The sequence below is a fragment of the Prionailurus bengalensis genome, chromosome A3 (assembly GCF_016509475.1).
Source record: "Prionailurus bengalensis isolate Pbe53 chromosome A3, Fcat_Pben_1.1_paternal_pri, whole genome shotgun sequence".
Taxonomy (NCBI): Eukaryota; Metazoa; Chordata; class Mammalia; order Carnivora; family Felidae; genus Prionailurus; species Prionailurus bengalensis.
Genome location: NC_057354.1, coordinates 101,453,740 through 101,474,277, shown reverse-complemented (window position 1 = coordinate 101,474,277; position 20,538 = coordinate 101,453,740). Strand labels below are relative to the sequence as shown.

The window sequence follows — 20,538 nt, the reverse complement described above, 5'->3', positions numbered from 1 at the left end:
GCTTTGGATCATCTGTCCCCCACTCTCTCTGCCCCTCTCCTGCTTGTTCCCTCAATTAATTAATTAATTTTTTAAAAAGTAATTACATATGTTCCTCCACTTATGATTACATCCTGATAAACTCATAAGTTGAAAATAAGGTAAATTGAAAATGCATTTAATACACCTAAGTTACTAAACATCATAACTTGGCCTAGCCTATCTTAAACATGCTTAGAATGCTTCCGTTAGCCTATAGTTGGGCAAAATCATGTAACACAAAGCCTATTTTATAATAAACTATAGAATATCTCATGTAATTTATTGAATACTGTAATGCAGATCATACTGCAAAGTATCACTAGCCCAGGAAAAGATCAAAATTCAAAATTCCAAGTACAGTTTCTACTGAATGCCTATCACTTTCACACCATCATAAAGTCAAAAAATTTTAAGTCAAATCATCGCAAGTCAGGGACCATTAACAGTAGTAAGTGGATTGAGAAGAGGGTCACAGAACTAGTAGTGACTTTACTATTTTTCTCCCACCACTACCTCTCAGCCTGGATGCAATACAGCCAAAACACAGAACGAGGCACCCAGAATATGGACACAGAACTCCAGGAGAAGCCCTCTAGTTCTGGCATGAGAAACAGGAATGGGTTTCTCCTACCGTTCAGAAAGACAGGAAGGGAAATCACATGTTTTTCCCCTCCATTTTCTTGCAACTCTAGCTCAAGGCAGTCTGTAGGTGCACTAGTTTTTGTTAATTTAAATCAATTTTATTATCTCACAGCTTGATAGATCAGAAGTCCAACAGGCTCCAGCAGTTTCTCTGTTCCAGGCCCCACGAAGCTGAAATCAAGGTGTCAGTGACCTAGGCTCTTGTTTTGAGAATATGGGACGAATCTGCTTCCAGATTCATTCAGGTTCTTGCAGAATGCAGTTCCATGCAGTTTTAAGACCAGGGTCCTTGTTTCCTAACTGGCATAGGGAGTGTTTTCAGCTTATAGAAGCCACTCACATTCCCTAGCTCATGGCCCCCTCTATCTTCAAAGCCAACAACAGAGGTGACATCCCTCACACTTTGAATTTCTTTCTACCAACCTCTACTGCCTTTAAGAACTCATGTGAATTATACCAGGCTCACCTAGATAATCTCCCTATTTTAAGGTCGACTGCTTAGTAACCTTAATTATACCTGTAAAGTCCCTTCACAGCGGTAACTAGATTAATGTCTGAATAACCAGGGGACAAGAACCTTGGGAGGATATCTTTAGAAATCTACCTCTACAGCGAGAAACCTAAAACTCTGAGGGGGGGGGGGGTCCTTTCTCTCTAATCAGAGGAGCTGTAGTCCCAAGAAGGAGGGGCAAAAACCTCTACTGCATCTGCTCTCTGTCCTTCTACCACCCATCCCCAGGTACAGGCATAATCTCCATAAATGGAGTAAGGGTTTCAGGCTGAATGACCAAAACAGCAGCCCCAGAGAACCATAAAGTCATAGGGAGATCCCAGAGAGGGAAGAATTAAACAACATGACCCTTTAAAGTTGTTTCTGAACCCTTAGGTTCACTCTCAAGTTTCACGTGCATGGGTCTGACCCTAAGGAATATGCCAGACTTTGAAAACTAAACTAGGGGACAGAACTAGATTCCAGGTCCCAGAATGGCTGCTGGTTGGCATACAAACAGAACACATTAAAATAGCTCAGACACTGAAATTACAACTCAGAGAAGACTGATCAGAACTTACAGCCTGAACCCAACCAGGTTGACTGTCTGCTAAAACAAAAACATTAACATTCTCCATAGAATTTACACAAGACCCAGAATCTCGTAACATAATATGGGTGACCCTTGAACAACATGGGTTTGAACTACAAAGATCCACTTATATGTGAATTCTTTTTCTGATAAATACAGTAAGATAAATGTATGTTCTCTTCCTTACGATTTTCTCAGTAACATTTTCTTTTCTCTGGCTTACTTTACTGTAAGAATATAGTATATAACACATGCAACATACAAAATGTGTGTTAGGGCACCTGGGTGGCTCAGTCGGTTAAGCGTCCTACTTCGGCTCAGGACATGATCTCACAGTGTGTGGGTTCGAGCCCCGTGTCAGGCAGGCTCTGTGCTGACAGCTTGGAGCCTGGAGCCCACTTCAGATTCTGTGTCTCCCTCTCTCTCTCTGCCCCTCCCCTGCTCGCTCTCTCTCTCTCTCTCTCTCTCTCTCTCTCTCAAAAATAAAATAAAAACATTTTTAAAAATGTGTGTTAACTGTTTATGTTATCAGTATGGCTTCTGGTCACAGTAAGTTATCAGTTTCGGGGGAGTAAAAGTTATATGCAGAATTTCAATTGTGCAGGATATTGTTTAAGGGTCAACTGTATTTAATTTTTTTTTTTTAACGTTTATTTATTTTTGAGACAGAGAGAGACAAAACATGAACGGGGGAGGGTCAGAGAGAGGGAGACACAGAATCCGAAACAGGCTCCAGGCTCTGAGTTGTCAGCACAGAGCCTGACGCGGGGCTCGAACTCACGGACCGCGAGATAATGACCTGGGCCGAAGTCGGCCGCTTAACCGACTGAGCCACCCAGGCGCCCCTAGGGTCAACTGTTTTAAAAATGTCCAGGATACAATCCAAAATTACTTGGCATACAAAGAACTAAGAAAATCTAAACTCACATGGGAATAAATGTTCAGCAGACATCAATGCCAAGAGAACAAAGACACTGAAATCATCAAAGACTTTAGATATCAAGTTATAAAACTGCTCTAATAAGGAAGAACAAACACTTTCAAACAAAAGACAGAAGGTCTTAGCAAAGAAAACAGAAGATACGGTAATCAAAATAAACTCATTGGATGGACTCAATAATAGAATGGAGGTGATAACACAAAAAGTCAGTGAAAATCAATACAAACGATCTAAACAACAATAAAAAGGGGTGCCTGGGTGGTTTAGTCAGTCAGTGTCTGACTTCGGCTCAGGTCATGATCTTGCAGCCTGGAGCCTGCTTCAGATTCTGTGTCTCCCTCTCTCTTTGCTCCTCCTCTGCTCGTGCTCTCTCTCTCAAAAATAAATAAACATTAAGAAAATAATGAAAATAAACAAAAAAAAAAAACCTGGAAAACATGAAGAGAGCGTCAGAGACCTGTGGGACAAAAAAACCTGACATGCACTTCATCAGAGTATCAGAAGGAGAGAAGAGTGTAATGTAGAAAAAAATATTCCCCAGTCTTAGCAAAAGACATAAACCTACAGACTCAAGAAGCTCAGCAAACTTGTAAAAGGATACACTAAAAGAAATTCAAACCCAGACACCTCACAATCAAACTGCTGAAAACTGAAGACAAAGAAAAAATCTTGAAAGTTGCTAGAGAAAAGTGATGCACTGCTTATAGAATTCTCCACAGAAACCATGGAGACTAGAAAGAAGTGGCATGTTTTTCAAGTACTGAAAGAAAAGAACAGTCATCCCAGAATTTTATGTCAAGTAAAAATATCCTCTACAAATGAAGATGAAAATAAAAACATTCCCAGATAAAGGAAAGCTGAATTTGTTGCCAGAAGACCTGCTCTGAAACAACTGTTATAATAGGTTCTCTAGATAGAAAATGATACCGTAAGAAAACTCTGAACATTGGGGCACCTGGGTGGCGCAGTCGGTTAAGCGTCCGACTTCAGCCAGGTCACGATCTCACGGTCTGTGAGTTCGAGCCCCGCGTCGGGCTCTGGGCTGATGGCTCAGAGCCTGGAGCCTGTTTCCGATTCTGTGTCTCCCTCTCTCTCTGCCCCTCCCCCGCTCATGCTCTGTCTCTCTCTGTCCTAAAAATAAATGTTGAAAAAAAAAAGATTAAAAAAAAAAAAAGATTTAAAAAAAAAAAAAAACAAAAAAACTCTGAACATCAAGAGTAAAGGAAGAAAAGTCTACTTTGTGGTCTAAAAGCTTTCCCTGACCAATTTTATTTCCATTCCCTAAATCTTTCATAGGCATTACCCCCTAATAACCTTCTTGCATTTTTTAAGTACATAAATTTAATTAGATAAGATCATTTAGATTTAACTGAAATTATAATCCTAGGAAATCACTGCTTAAATCAGACCAAGAAACACAGGATTATTTTATAGCACATACAACAACAGGCAGGAACTACTAATCACCTACCATTTACAATTACCACAATGAAGGAGTTGTCCTCTCCCAAACTGAGCATCTCTTTCTTTAAAGAGCTATCTACCCTATTTTTAGATGTCAACACATATATTAAGACTAAGACTTATTCAGACAAAAACCAAAATGAACAATCCAAAATTACTGTCAGAGTCTAAATTTTTATTTACTTGTTTTTTATAAACATCTTTCTTGGTCTAGTACTTAACATAAAGAATACTAATAATACAAAGCACCGAGATGCTAAAGCAATAGCTTCCACACGCGTACTAAATCTAGGTTGCCCCTAGCACTGAAGAAAAGGCCACAAATGCTTGGATAAGGCTCTCTAATTTCAAATCAGCTTATGAGATTCTGCCTGTTGAGAGATGCCTTCATAACAGTTCACCAATGCTTTTGAGTAGATTATTGTAGCTTTATGCCGTCTATGACCACTAGAATGCTAGAAGTAGAGATGGTGCTAATTCTGTTCCTCTTCTAATACTGTCCAGTATCTGTGAGTACACAAAGCCCCAGGCAAATGGTCATTCAAATGAATAAAGGAATGGGTATCTGAAGATGATTTCATTTATATATTTGATTTATATATATTTACATATTCATTTATAGATATTTCATTTATTTATATATTTCATACATATTTATATATTCATTTATATTATATATTTATATATTTCATTTATAACAAACTCAGGAATCTGCCAGTATTTCTCTAAATGTCTAAGTGTAACCTATAAGCAAGAATTATTGAGACTACATAAGAAAGATTCCTCACTGATCTGTCAACCTCATTCAATCCAAACATAGTCTTCAGACTTCCAAATATTCATTTAATAATTATTCTCCAATCCCATCAATCTCCAACAAATTTATAAGGTATCTGTTCTGTAGGAAAGAAATGAAACAACTTTGGAAGACATACTCATCAGCTCAAAGGACAGGACATGTTAAAAGAAACTATTTCATTTGGTAGTATATATTAAGTCCAAATTTTAATAGCTACCATCAGATAGTAACTGCTCAAGAATTCCTTTGTGGCACCTGGGTGGCTGAGTCAGGCCTCTAACTCTTGATTTCAGCTCAGGTCATGATCTCATAGTTCATGGTATCAAGACCCGAGTCGGGATCCACAATGAGTCTGGTGGGATTCTCTCCCTCCCTCCCCAACTCTCTCTCAAAATAAACATTAAAAAAAAAAAAAAATCCTTCAAATCTTCTCTTAATATACATAAAAAAGTAAAATTCGACCATTTGGAAATGTTAAAATTTAATATTTAAACAAATTTGAACAATTTTACTATGCCCCTCACATACCTTTGTTTCCATAAGGTATGCCATGGTCCCTGTTATATGGGTAAGAAAAAAATCAAACACTCATGCTCAGGATGTCTTTTTACTACATTCAAGTTCTATAACTTATTTGATAGGTTCGGAAAATATAACTAAGCATGAATAAGCAATGCACTAGATGAAATGTTCTGAGCTTCCTTCTGCCATTCTGACTTTCCAGTATAGACTACTAAGAAAATAAAATACTTTCATAGCTTATTTTCTGTTCACCTATAGTAAAAATTACAGCTAAAATTATAAAAAGAGGTTGAGGAAATGCAACACAGTGTTAGAACTCCTTTTGTTATAACTGCACGTTCTTACTGTTGCATCAGTGCTAGGATCAGTTCCAGCTTCTGTTGCTAGGTGACCAAATTCGTTTGCATGGCTACAGGAAATCAGTAGCATTGCACAGAAGCCAAGAAGTGGCTAATAAAAAGAAATATCTATTATTAGTACTTCTGTTTTACTGTACTTTTCCCTTTCATATTTTTAAAGAAAAAAGGACGTGAGAAGAGGTTCTTAAAAGGTGAAAGCAGGATTCAAACATGAATCAAAAGCAAAAGAGCACACATTCAAGGGTGTGTCTGTCTGAAGAGGATGTTATAGCTTAGAAAGAAACTCAAGGATACACGAATTCATATACTACCTCATATATGTACTTCGTGTCATTCATATTTTTGATGAATTTAAGTTTTAAAATCTGGAAGCTGAGACAGAGAAGGAATAAATAGCTTTAATAAAACATTATGAAGGGTGCCTGGGTGGCTCAGTCGGTTAGGCAGTCGACTCTTGATTCCAGGTCAGGTCATGATCTCAGGTTCTTAAGTTTGAGCCCCTCATCGGGCTCTGAACTGACAGTGAGGAGCCTGCTTGGGATTCTCTCTTTTTCTCTCTCTGCTCTTCCCCAACTTGTGCTCCCTCTCTCTACTTCAAAATAGGTGAATAAACTTAAAAAAAAAATTACAGGGGCGCCTGGGTGGCGCAGTCGGTTAAGCGTCCGACTTCAGCCAGGTCACGATCTCGCAGTCCGTGAGTTCGAGCCCCGCGTCGGGCTCTGGGCTGGTGGCTCGGGGCCTGGAGCCTGTTTCCGATTCTGTGTCTCCCTCTCTCTCTGCCCCTCCCCCGTTCATGCTCTGTCTCTCTCTGTCCCAAAAATAAATAAACGTTGAAAAAAAAATTAAAAAAAAAAAAATTACAAAACTATGAAATCTAAACAGATCATCCTCTTTGGCCACATCACGAACATGCTTACACACTGGTTAAACTTTAAGGACTGTTTTTGACTGTTCACCATCCAAAACCAATACACTTCCGAAATACAGTTCATGAGATTATAATTATTGAGAAAGTGGTAACAATACATGATAAAACTCAGTATATGTTTCAATTCTTAAGTACAAATTCTTTAATACTATTAATAATATTTTTAAAAACTACCTACTTTTGAAGAAAAATTGGTGTTATAAACCTAACAATGTGCTATTGTTGCACATACCAGGAATCAATTTCCCTTCTAAGCATCCAGTCAATCTGGTTTAGCAGTGAGAGAAAGAGATAAACTGCAAAAAATGCTTAATAGGGAATAAAAAGACCTGAATTCTGGTTACACACAGTCTAGAGAAAGAAATCTACTTAACATATGTACATATTTTACATACATCCAAAAGAGGTGTTTTTTTTAAATTCCTCCCAAAATGAGAACAATCAAAATCCCCCCATCAATAATAAAGACAAACAATTGGGGCGCCTGGGTGGCGCAGTCGGTTAAGCGTCCGACTTCAGCCAGGTCACGATCTCGCGGTCCGTGAGTTCGAGCCCCACGTCAGGCTCTGGGCTGATGGCTCAGAGCCTGGAGCCTGTTTCCGATTCTGTGTCTCCCTCTCTCTCTGCCCCTCCCCCGTTCATGCTCTGTCTCTCTCTGTCCCAAAAATAAATAAACGTTGAAAAAAATAAATAAATAGGGGCACCTGGGTGGCTCAGTCGGTTAAGCGTCCGACTTCAGCCAGGTCACGATCTCGCGGTCCGTGAGTTCGAGCCCCGCGTCAGGCTCTGGGCTGATGGCTCAGAACCTGGAGCCTATTTCCGATTCTGTGTCTCCCTCTCTTTCTGCCCCTCCCCTGTTCATGCTCTGTCTCTCTCTGTCCCAAAAATAAATAAACGTTGAAAAAAAAATTAAATAAATAAATAAATAAATAAATAAAGACAACCTAACTGAAAAAAATGGACAAATAATGAATAAGAAATTCACAAAAGAGAGACATTCTGATAGTCAAACACAGGAATCGATGTTCAACCCTGAAGATGGTGATGGAAATGCAAATTGATACAACTAGATAATATTTCACATCTGATTAATTTAAGAAATCTTAAATCTGATAATACCAAGTATAGGTGAGAAGTGAGAAAACAGGGCTGCTACCGTACATGTTTGGTAGGACTGGAATTTGGTATAAGCTTTTCAGGGAAAAATGCAGCAAACCTAGTAAAGCTGATGATGAGGCACAAGGCCTCAGATGAAAATAACCCACATTTGGGCATATACCAGCCAGCAGTGCCTTGCAAACTATGGCTGGAAAATAAACTCAGTAGTGTGTCATAATCAGCATTTGTAGATGAATTTTTAGATGTAGATACTACCTTCTTAGACATTCCATTCTGTCCTCTGTAGGATACGCATACCTCTATTTTTATTTTCAAAATAGAGAGGTAGGTTGTGCCAAATCAAGGAAGGAGGAGGGGAAAGTCACACTAGTAACTTCTTACCTTGTAAACGAAGGAGAGAGTAATGTGGTGTGGTCAGAGATATGCCAGACTTCTGCGCTGGGCTTTTTAAAATCCTTAAAATGCTCCACAATGTAACCATCTGTCACATTTGCATCCTTATCCCTCACAATTATTTTACATACCTTCCTGCTCTGGTCTGACTGCCTCCTTATCTGAACAGATTACAGAAATCTGAGGGACTATTTTACTAATTCTCCCAAATTTGTCACATACCTCTTTCCACTCTAGATGCACACGAGAGAAATTCATACATACAGTGGCTACCCAAGGACACCAGGAGTTAATTCTCTCAAGGAACTCCAAATGAGGAAGTTTCTTCAAAGTCATAAAATCTGAGTATTTACCCAGTTCCTCCATTTGTTTTCTAGTTCTTTGATCAAAGTTTTCCCATCTGTATCTGTGGACAATCATCCCTATCTTACAAAGTGTTGATAAAAACTTATCCTAAAATATCTATCGGGACCTATCCCACAATAAGCCTTCAATACACAGTAGCTGAATCAAAAACCAGGCCTTGCCACCAAATCCTGATTCTACATTTAAGAGAGTCTTCATTTTAGGAAACATAAATAAAAACAAAAAACACATTAACAGAAGCATTAATAACAAATTCATTAATTTAAAAATCACTTGAATACAATTACACACTGGATTAGTTGGCACAACTTACTGGGTGTAAGATCCCTTTTCCCTCTCAACCCAACCTGACCAGGACTCTAGAACAAGCTAGCTATTTCATCTTCTGGCCTCAGGCCAAAGTGGGTCTGTACCACCTCCAGGTTCAGTGGGATTATCTGATCCTGTATCCTAATAGGAGACGTGATTGCAAAGGTGTAGGCTTTCCTCTGTGGACTATACTTTAATGCAAATAATTATCATTACCAACTAAAGAATATAGTTTCATTCCGCTTGAAACAGGGTAAGAACAATACAGGCCCAGAGCTTACAGCTAATGACGTAATGTAACAGATGGCAAAGAAAACAGAACTTAACTCATCTTCGCTTTTGAGAATGATCTTCAGACTGAAAAAGGCAAAACCAGTATTGTTTCAGAGAAAATGGAGCCCAACACAAGTGAAGAGACCCAGAGAGCATCTAGCTGTTTATATGAGTCAGGACTCTTCGTTCTTATAAACAGAAGTCTCTTTTGCCCACACAAGTTGGATATGAAGGATGCCCAGGTAATCAGGGGTAGGTAAGAGGGTAACTGAACCTCAAAAAATATTCGTTCCCTCCCCACCTTTTGCCTCTATTTCTCTCTGCGAAAGCATTTTGTTTTCCACAACACACCAGACTCTTTCAAGGACTACTAATCACTTCTAGGCTCACATATTCCCAGCCCTTCCTTCCATTAAGAGCTCTAATGAAAAAGGTCCTACAAGAGGACTTTGAGGTACTCACCCTGGAGCAAACAATTGTGGCCAAGCCTGGGGGGTCAGATCCATCCTCAGACCATGCACTGTGGCCAAACCCAACGAGGTATTGAGAATGCAGCTGCTCCCAGTCAAATCACATAATTTAAAAACAAACATCTTCCATCTTGACCACAAAGGTATGAGATTTTTATTTAAACACACAGTCTACTCCATTTCCTTGCATTACTAAGTAGTAATTTGGGGAGAGGAGTTAGTTTGACATGTTTTATTTTATTTCTAGGGGACTATATTCCTGGCTTTTTATTATTGTTGCCTTTTTCATAATTTTGTTAACCATTCCTTTTCAGTAATTCTAAAAATTCTACTCAAAATATATTATCAAATTATCTGTCTATATTTCAGAATTCAACTTAGGTCTTTTTCTTCTCAGAGTTAAATTTCCATTTCTAGTCATTTTAATTTCCTTTTTCCTTCATTACCAGTAACATCTCTCTACTACATAAGGATTTATCCATTACATAACAAAACTTTAGAGCTAGTACATATCTGACTTCACCCACTCTGTATCTATATGGCTAAATCCAACACCTTTTCTCCCATTGGTATCTTTTTCTCCTCTCATGCCACAGTCAAACCTACATAAAAGGCAGTTCCAGATGGTTCACACAGAACTATCTTAAATATTCTACATTTCACTTTTTATAGCTTTATGCCATTTTTTAACATAGTCAGCATTTTGCCTCACCCATGCAGATGCTCCATCTACTGGTAGAATATCAGCTTCGGCTTATGGTTTTTATTTTATCATTTTTTTTTTTAATGTTTATTCATTTTTGAGAGACAGAGAAAGAGAGAGCACGAGCAGGGGAGAGGGAGAAAGAGACAGAGATACAGAATCTGAACAGGTTCCAAGCTGTCAGTACAGAGCCCCCAACGCAGGGCTTGAACCCACGGACCGTGAGATCATAAGCAGAGCTGAAGTTGGACAGTTAACTGAGCAAGCCAGGCCAGGCGCACCTAGGCCAATAGTTTTTAAAACTACTTTTTAACCCTTATTTTCCGCCCTTAAAACACTACTGCCCTGGCAAAGGCCTAACTGATTTCCTAGCACAGTGTTTAAGCATAGACTCATGAGTGAGATCTTTTTCCAAAACCTGATTCAGCACTTCCAAGCTGCACACCTGGGGTATGTTACTTAATATCTGAGTCTTAAAATGGGAAAAAAGTACCAGCATCATAGAATATAGATATATGTACAGCACTCAGCCCAGTAGCTGGAACATTGTCAAAATTCAGTAAGTGACAGCTATTATCTTCCTACTCCTGACTTCTCCTTAGTCTAATTTCACCCTATTTAATGAGGGCAAGCAAATCCTCAACTGCTTAAATCATTCACTCCCTTTTCCCCTAATCTCAAATCATTAGGCTTTCCATCAACCTGATCCTGCTTTTTCCTGATAAGGCAGCCACTCCAATTGAGTCAGTCCCTGAGAGTCTTTCACAGTCCAGCATTTATTTCACTGTTGTTCAGCCTCCTTCTCAGCCTTGCAGAAAACCACACCTCACTCTGCTGTTTTGAAATCTTACCTGTTCTTCCAAGTCAAATTTAAGATACCAACTCCACAAAACTTAAACAAGGGCACGATGATCTTCCATTTACAGTAAGCAAAGCCCATCCCATGCAAATTTATTTTACATTGCCTCAGAAGTTTTCCAGTTCTTTCACGTGTACAAGCAGCACTCTTATGTGACCAACTAGACCATAATCTTCTAAAGAACATGGACTATGTATTTTGCTTTCAATTACCCCACAGCAAATTTCAGACAATTTCAAATCTTAACACTATTTATTTTAACACACACACACACACACACACACACACACACACACACCCTAAAGCAGTAATCACATATCTAAAGCAGTAATGGTTTTATTGACTTTTCTTACTTAGGAAGTAAACTAAAAAAAAAAAAAAAAAAAAAAGCCAAAAGACTAAGTAAAACACTAAAGTAAATGCCCTAAGCAGGAGAGAACTCTAGATGTTCTTAAAATGGGAAAGGAAATAAGAAATAGCCCAACACATTGTTTTTACTAAAAATAATTTGCCACAGAACCCAATGGCTGATACTATTTATTTTAAATAGTGATCATACTGTGGGCATCTGAAAAGAGTCAACACATTAAGGCAGAAATCTTCAATAATTTTTTATGTTCACAATAATTAAAAGCCAGAAAGTGCCTTAGCTAATGCCACAAACTTCTTTTCTGCTTACTTTAAGTGATGACTAAAGAACTTTAAAACAAGCATTAAAACATTAAAGGAAGAAAAACCATCAAGCATGTCAAAAATTTACTCATGTTCCTCACTCAAAACCAGCCTGCTCATAAAGGAGTCACCAGCTTCTCTGTCCTCCTCTTGGCAGGGTGGAAAAATGTGTCCATAACATGGTGCTCACAGGCTGCTTCACAGCATTCCAGTTCATTACTCAAGTCTGTTTGTGGTACTTAAAGGCTTGTGCCGCAATGGCTTCAGCTTCATCCTGTTTGCTCACCGCCAGCCCAAAGGAGTCCACCCTGCCCTGTTACAACAGGTGGCCCTGGAAGCTTGTACAGATTTATTTACCAGATCTAAGCTAAAAGAAAAGGAAGACTTTACAAGTCAGTGGAATCTTCTACAACAGCCTACACAGAATTCCTTTTGTATGCGGGAAGCACAATGTCTGGTTCGTTCTAGTGGGGTAACAGCTTCCTACAGCTGAGGCCAAGCAGATACTCCCACCCCGAAAAAGGGGGAGGGAAGGAGAAAATGCAGTGAAACATGTTAGAGAAGCGGGCTAAAAGATCCAGGCTTTCTTCTGTGCCCCAGGACTATAATTCAACAAACAGTTATCAATATCAACCTAACAATGTAGTTTCATAGGACGGATCAGAAGAATCTGGAATCCGTCACCTAGAACCTAAACTACTTTCACAGCAACATAAAGCTACAAAAAAAAAAAATAATAAATAAATAAATAAATTTTTTTTTTTACTTGAAAAAGCCCTTATAACTTCCACATACATGAAAAAAAAAAGGCCTCAAAAGAGAAATGAGTAAATTAAAATATATAACTAGGAATATCCACCTCAAACACATCCCCACCAAAAAAGCCAGAACGTAGATTACTCCTCATGCATTCCCTGGGTATCCATGTTTGTTTGTCCCAAACAAAAAGGGACACTTTTGTTTCTAGTACCAAATACACTTAAATGTTTTGTCTCAAAGATTAGCCAAAATATCTGACAAGCATTATGAATATTTGTAAAGACCTGGTGGATCAGAAGGAAGACACACTTCCCAATTCACTGATAGCTGAGGAACAAGAATTAAGAAGAGGATTCTGATAATCATGACAGGACAACAGGCACAATCTAGGAAATGAGGACAGGTGGTCACCCTGTCAGTGGTAGAATACAGAGCTAGTGAATTACTGGCCCAAATGCTCTAGATCCTAGTGGCCAGCAGTCCAAGTACTTGAGCTATGGCTGCTGAGGCCATCCTCACCTCTCCCGATTCTCAGATCTCTTCTCAGATTCTTTCTCTGATTGGCTGTGAAAACTTCAGCTCTTGTCACTGTCATGGCCATCTTCTGGTCTTACTCTCCCCCCACTCTGTCATAACTACAGGCAGCCTGATGGTCAAGCAGATGCCTCCTGGAACGTCTAGGAACCTCCAACCTCTAGGTTTGAACCATCAGAACCATTAGATTGCCTTGACCACTGTCAGCCACCAAAACCTGAAGCTTCCTAAATACCACCAGTAGTTACTCTACCTAGAGAAACTGATGGTTCCTCACCCACAGTGGTTTAAGATTCTCTCTAAAGGCCCCATCACCATTCCAGTAAGGACTTAAGCCAGTACAGGCCAACTGAAGACTTCCAATCCCATAGCCCCCAAAAAGTCTAATGCCAAAGCCACTTCCAATGCTGTGTTCACTCACTTGGAGTCACCAAATAGGCATCACAACCTCAAAGCTATTTCAGAGAATACTCACTGCCTTCCCAGCCTTTGCTAGCAAATGCCATCACTAACCCAAAATGGGGCTGCTGCTGCCAACACTACTTCTCTGGCCTCGTTTGCCGAGTTGAAGCCCTCAGCACTACGATAGTGGCAAAAGCTCTCTGAAAGGTCGCTAACACTTCTGTAAACCACAGCTACCCAAACAATCCCGAGAGCCTCTGCCACACACAGTCCTGCCACACTGTACCTACCAGTTAAAGAGATCTATCTCCTTAGAAGCATATAGTTCTGCCTTAGGCTGCCTTGTCTAGCCCTTCAATACTACTGCTTTATAGGGTAATTTCTAACAGCTAGGTTTACCCATGAGTTAGACAAAGCCACTCTCCGGATTCCATGAGTTTCCATCTACATCATAGCTATTAGCTCTCTTATATACAAACTAAGCAACTCATAGGACTGTTTTTGCTACAAAAAGCTCTTCCCAAAAGTTCTTCCTACCTTCCCAGAAGTTTACAATGGGTCAACAAAAACGTCCATAACCGGTTACAAACTCCCCAATGGCTGATGTAGTCAGGGGTATCACATAGTAACCTTATACCTCTTCTCTTAGGCCCCACTAGGACTATGAACTCCAAAGGCAAAAGTGGTCCAGTGCTAAAAATAACTGCTTATGAGGAAGATTCAAGAGATGTCACTGGAACAATCACCCAACAGAAATGACTGGCCCTGCCGGCTAGCAACCAACCCACTCACTCACACAGAACACAACACTGGAGAAAAGCAGCTAGCATGTCCACAGGAAGACAACAGTTAGGATGATGCAGGGGAGACGGATGCAAGGGTGTTATTCTAACTGCCCCATAAGAGAGACACAGCCAAGGAACTGCTCAGGAAGTAGGAAAAGTTACCCCTGTAAACACACTCCCTCATAGTAGCTAAAATTTCTTTGTAAATTTACTCATCATGATACTAGGAACCGCAATCATACAAGCAAATGGATAAACAACAAGGCTGTAACAAGGTTTGCTGTATTTTTCTTTTTCTTTTTTTAAATATCAACAGAAAACTTTAAGAATAACATAATAAAACCAAATCTGCAGAAGTTGTTAAAAGCAAGCATAAAATAATTGGAGAAAGCAAATGTTATCAAAGCAGTGACAGGAGATGAAGGATGCTTTTTAAAAATCTCAAACACTTCCTTCAACACCATACCTTATCAATGGCTTTTCCAACCCGAGAAACACTGCTGTGGATGTCTTTGTGGTCTGAGGCCAATTTTTGAACAGTATCCTTTATTCTTTTACAGCACTGTGTCAAAACAAGTGAAAGTGTCCCTGATAATTCAGCATCTTGGCCTATAAAAATGAAAGAAAGAAAGAAAAGAAAGAAGGAAGATTGGTTACTCACGAAGGCAAACCCAAAAGACAGCAAATTTCAAATAGGCCCTTTAGAACATGAGAGTTGGAAGAAAAGTGAAGAAAAACAAATATCTGCTTTGAAGCAGATGGTCACACTCACAGATAACATTTTTCAAGTGAATGCTAAGAAAGCTATCTTAATTTATTTTTTGGAATAAATAAGAAAACTTTACTAGGAAATAAACCACTTTTGTAATTACCAAAATAGCACAGACTGTGAATAATACTGCCAAGGCATTTTTCAAAAAATATGTCTAAGTGAATAAACTCAGTTATTCAATCCACTTAAAGTAAACTGTTCAAATTATTCTCAAAACAGTTTCATCATTACTAAATTTCCTGAAGAGACTGTTTAGTCCAAATGCTTTATATTCTATATGAAAGATAGAAAAAAACCCAACAAACTTCTTTGGATACCATGTTGAAAAGCATGAACACAGCAGAAAAAGTTATCATATCCCCATGTATAAGGCACAGTGAGCCATTCTTATAAGGGTTCCCACCACCCTACCTGATAACAGAGGCTTACTATGCCCTAAAGTGTATACAATGTGGTTTATGATGAATTCCTGCTTTCCTTATGGGAGTCTAGAATTACGCTATCCGCTAAGGCAGAGAGTGCCTATATGACCAGTCCCCAATAAACACCCCGAGCACTACCTTTCTAGAGAGCTTCCCTGGTAGACAACACTTCAAACTTGCTACAATTTGATGTCAGAGGAATTAAATGTGCCCTGCCTGTGTGACACTACACTGAGAGAGGACTCTTGGAAATTTTCTCCTGGTTTCCTCTGGACTTTGCCCCATCAGCCTTTTCCCTTGGTTGATTTTGCTTTGTACCCTCTTGCTATATAATAAACCTTAGCCATGAGTGTGACTACATGCTGAGTCCTATGTGTCTTCCTAGTGATCACTGGAATCTAAAGGTGGTCTTGGGGACCTTGATACACATGACAAATCAACAGAAAGTTACTAGAATTTAAATCCTCTTTCCCAGTGCTACCTCCTCAGGAAAAGGGGAGGAAAAGAAGATGGGAGGAAGAGAGAGAACAAACTGAGTCATGTTGTCAATTACCTCATCTATCTACATATCCCCACCTGTGAGTAACAGGCCTGGCTTCTAAACCCCTACTCACTATAACAGTGATTCTTAAACTGTAATTTACATCAGAATCACCTGAAGGTCTAGTTAAAACAAAAGAGTTGACACCCCCCCCCCCCATCCCCAGTTTCTAATTCAAGAGCTCTGGGATGGGGCCCAAGAATCCGAACAAGAACAACCCCAAAACTACAGTAGTCCTAGAATGTTCATTTATTCAACAAATATTTATAGAGAACTCATTATGTGACAGGTATAGCAGTGACGCAAAACCATCAAGTACCACCATCAAGTACCTAGGCTGCCTTAAAACGTACCTTCTGGTGAGCAAGATAAACAACACAAAGTATCAACTATATACAGTATGACAAAAGATGATATATGCTACTGGGGGAGAAAAAGTTGTGTAGAAGAGATGGGGAGTGCATTTGAGCTGAACAATCACAATCTTAAACAGAGTGGACATTATAGGCCTCACTGAGAAAGTGGTATCTGAGTAAATACTTGAAAGAAATGAGGGAACCAGCCTTGGGGCTACTGTGGGGGTTGAAGGGCAGCATATCTGCCACCCTAAAATTAGCTTCTTTGGCATAAGGATTATTTTGAGCGTATTATTGTGAGAAACAGCAGATGCAGGAAAAACTCTGAAAACAGTAAAAGTTACCCTTTTGTAAGGGAAATTTACATTTAGAAATCTCCATCAGTAAGAATGTCTCCCTCTCTATACCTCGAAAAGAAGAAATGGCACTAAATCATAAGAAACCTATCAATGAAGAAGGCTCAGATTTATATCTGAGTAACAAACTTTACTCTTACTGTGCTTTTCCTGATAAACTGGTCTCCCCACACCTTTCCTGAACTCTAAGCCACCTTTTTGACTTGCTCATTTTTCTCCAGGAACCTCCCATGTGTACATGAGGTATATATGTTAATAAACTGTTTTTCTCTTGCTAATCTGCCTTTTATTACAGGGGTCTCAGCCAAGAACTCACAAGGTTAGAGGAACAATTCTTTTTCCTCTCCTTCAGGAGAAAGCATTCCAGGCAGAGGGAGCAAAAGCCCGTACAGAAATATCCGAGATTATTCAAGGAACAGCAAAGAAGCCAGTGTGGCTAAAGTAGATGTCTGGCAAAGAAAAAGAGGAGAAAATGTTTAAAAGATTATGGGGTCCTGATCTTGCAGGGCCTTTTTGGCATTATAAAAGGCTTCTTAGACTTTATTTTGAGTGAAAGGGATATCCACTGCAAGGTTTTGAACAGAGCAGGTACAAAAACTGACACATTTTAGTATGGCCATTCTGGCTCAAGACAGGAGTAGAAGAACAGAAGCAGGAAGAGTAGTTAGGAGGCTGTGGCAGCAATCTAGATGAGAGGACAGTGGCTCAGCCCAGGGTGTTAGACGTGGAGGTGGTGAGAAGTGGCTGGATTCTGGATATATTTTGATGATAAAGCCAACAGGATTTCCTGACTTAAGTATGAGGAAAGAAAAGGACTTACAGATGACTCTAAACTTTTTAGCTTAAGTCAACTGGAAAGATGGAGTTGTCTTCAATTAGAAGAATATAGATGAAAAGCTGAGCAGGTATGAGAGGAAGAAGAGATAGAGTTCAGTTTCAGCATGTTAAATTTCGTATGTGAGTAGTCACTTCAGTGCACATGAGGAGGAGTTAGACATACAAACTTGGAGTTCAAGAGCAAAAACAGGGCTGGATATATAAACTTGTGAGTCACTGGCATGTAGATGATACTTAAAGCCATGAGGCTAAATCAATGAAATCATCAAAAGAATTAGTACAGACACAAAGAAGTAGTAAAAGACGAGAGTCCTGGAAACTCCAAGTTTATAAGAACCACGATAAAGTCAAACTGGAAAAGGAGACTAACTGAAACACTGTGATGTAGGAGAAAAATCAAGTATGGTGCTGGGGAAGCCAAGTAAAGAAAATGTGTCAAGGAGGAAGAAGTAACCAAGTGTATTAAATGCTCTGCTATGTTAAGTAAGATGTGGACTAAGAGCTGACCACTGGATTTATAATGTGGAAGTTAAGAGTGACCATGACAAGAACAGTTTCTCTCAAGTTTCAAGAAAAGAAATCTAGAAGGGGCATCTGCATGGCTTAGTCGGTTGAATGTCTGACTCTTGATTTTGGCTCAGGTCATGATCCTATGCTGACGGTTCAGAGCCTGGTTGGGATTCTCTCTGTTCCTGTCTCTCTCAAAATTAAAGGAAAGGGATAAGGGGGAAGGGGGAAAGGATAAGGGGGAAGGGGGAAGAAGGAAGGGGGAAAGGAAGGGGGAAAGGAAAGGAAAGGGAAGGGGAAAGAGGGAGGGAGGGAAGAAACCAAACCTAGGGACTTCTACGCACTATGAAGAAGGGAATATGTTTGGTTCAGTGACAACCACTGAGAGAAGTAAAAACGATAAGCAGACAGAAAATAGTGTCCATAAGGTAAGCAATCCAGTATGATGTGGCCAAAATAAATTGCCCTGATCTCTATTTACAATTATACGAAGTATGTATCAGGTGCTTCCAACATCTAATAACATAATTTAAGCTAAGAGAAGACCTGGAAATTCAGGAAAATTTCACAATCTGTCTAAAAGGTATTCCATACATACCTTGAGCCTAAAGAATCTAACTGCTTCAGTAGCTCTACTGTGGCCATTTCTGTATCTAAACCTTACCTAACGTCAATAGCTTCATCTCCTCTATAAATCTCTCTGTTCACCGATTCACTCAGTCTTCTCAATTCCTAATGAATTCTGTTCTCTCCACCATTCCTCTGGCACTGAATCATATCCCACTCAACAATTTTATGTATAATCCCATCATCCATCTCAATTAGATACAAGTCCTGAAGGGAAGACAGATTCTTATTGTTAACTGTGTATTCCAGTCTTATCCTATTGTCTTGCAGTTTCATGCACTATTAATGTAAGTATTTGGATTAATGGCAGAGAGAAAAAAACAGTTAAAAAGAATGCCATATTCAACAAATGGTGCTGGAATAACCAGACATGCAAAAGAATCATACTATATACAAAAATTAACTCAAAATTGAATGAAGGTCTAAATATAAATGCCAAAACGATCAAATACCTAGAAGAGAATAAGAGCATTCTCGACCTTGGATTGAGCAATGGCTTCCTAGACATTATACCAAAAGCACAAGCAACAACAACAAAAAAAACTAGACAGATAAATTAATTACTTAATTCCTTCATTTGTTCAGTTGGCCTTTACCAAAACTAAAAACTCTTGTGCTCCAAATACTACCAAGAAAGTGAAAAGATAACCCACAGAATGGGAAACAACATTTACAAGTCATATGTCAGATACGGGCCTAGTATCCAGAATATATAAAGAACTGTTAGAACCTTACAAGACAACCCAATTTAAAAGTGGGCAAAGAATTTTAATAGACATTTTCTTCCCAGAGAGAATAAGACAAAACACCATAAAAACAGGAAAAGATGCTCAACATCATTAGTCAAAAGAAAAATGCAAATCAAAACTACAATGAGAAACTACTTCACTCCCACTGAGATAGCTATGATGAAAAAGATGGACAACAAGAAGCGTTGGGGAGGATGCGGAAAATTTAGAACCCTCATATATTGCTGGTGGCTGTAAAATGGTGTAGCACTGAAAAAAACAGTTTGACAGTTCCTCAGAAAGTTAAAGAGTTACTGTATGATCCAGGAATTCCACTCTGAGGTACATACCCAAGAGAAATGAACACAGAGGTCCACACATAAGTTTGTACATGAATGTTCACAGCAGCATTATTCATACTAACCAAGAAGTGGAATCAATCCAAATGTCCAAATGATGAATAGATAAGTGGGGCATATCCATAAAATGGAATATTATTTAGCCATAAGGAATGGAGCACTAATACATACTACAACACGGATGAACTTCAAAAACACTGTGTTAACTGAAATAAGCCAGACACAAAAGGCCATACATTGTGTGGTCCTATTTATATGAAATCTCCAAATCCATGGACAGAAGTAGATTCATGGGGGCCAGAGGCTGGGGAAGAGTAGAATGAGGAATGACTGTTAATAAGTATGAGGTTTCTTTTCGGAGTGATGAAAATGTTCTGGGATTAGATAACGGTAATGGGTGCACATCTCTGAACATACTGAAAGGCAGTGAGTGAATCATACCCTTTAAAAGGGTGACTTTTATGGTATGTGAACTATTTTTCAATTTTAAAAATCTTAAAAATGCAAGCTGTAAGTCCTATCCATTCTATCATATTTTTTTTTCCTACACTCAGTAGACAGCAAAGTAAACAAAAGGTTAAAGAACAAAACGGCAAAGACCAAAGCAGAGGATAGAGGTCATCTGGAATTTA

General features: G+C 39.1%; 1 protein-coding gene across 5 annotated transcripts in view; it reads right to left on the bottom strand.

Annotated features, from left to right (window-relative positions):
• The window catches only part of RMND5A (required for meiotic nuclear division 5 homolog A), a 63,300-nt gene that overhangs the window by 28,114 nt on the left and 14,648 nt on the right, over positions 1-20,538 (bottom strand). For 3 of the 5 annotated variants that reach the window (XM_043603921.1, XM_043603920.1, XM_043603922.1), the window contains exons 2-3: positions 14,868-15,010; positions 5,816-5,920 (exon numbers count right to left, since the gene is read on the bottom strand). The exons of 1 other annotated variant lie outside the window; for it this stretch is intronic. In XM_043603921.1, coding sequence (XP_043459856.1) covers positions 5,816-5,920; positions 14,868-15,010 — 248 coding nt within the window. The remainder of the gene's footprint in view (positions 1-5,815; positions 5,921-14,867; positions 15,011-20,538) is intronic. One more of the 5 variants, XM_043603924.1, reaches the window with a different exon arrangement.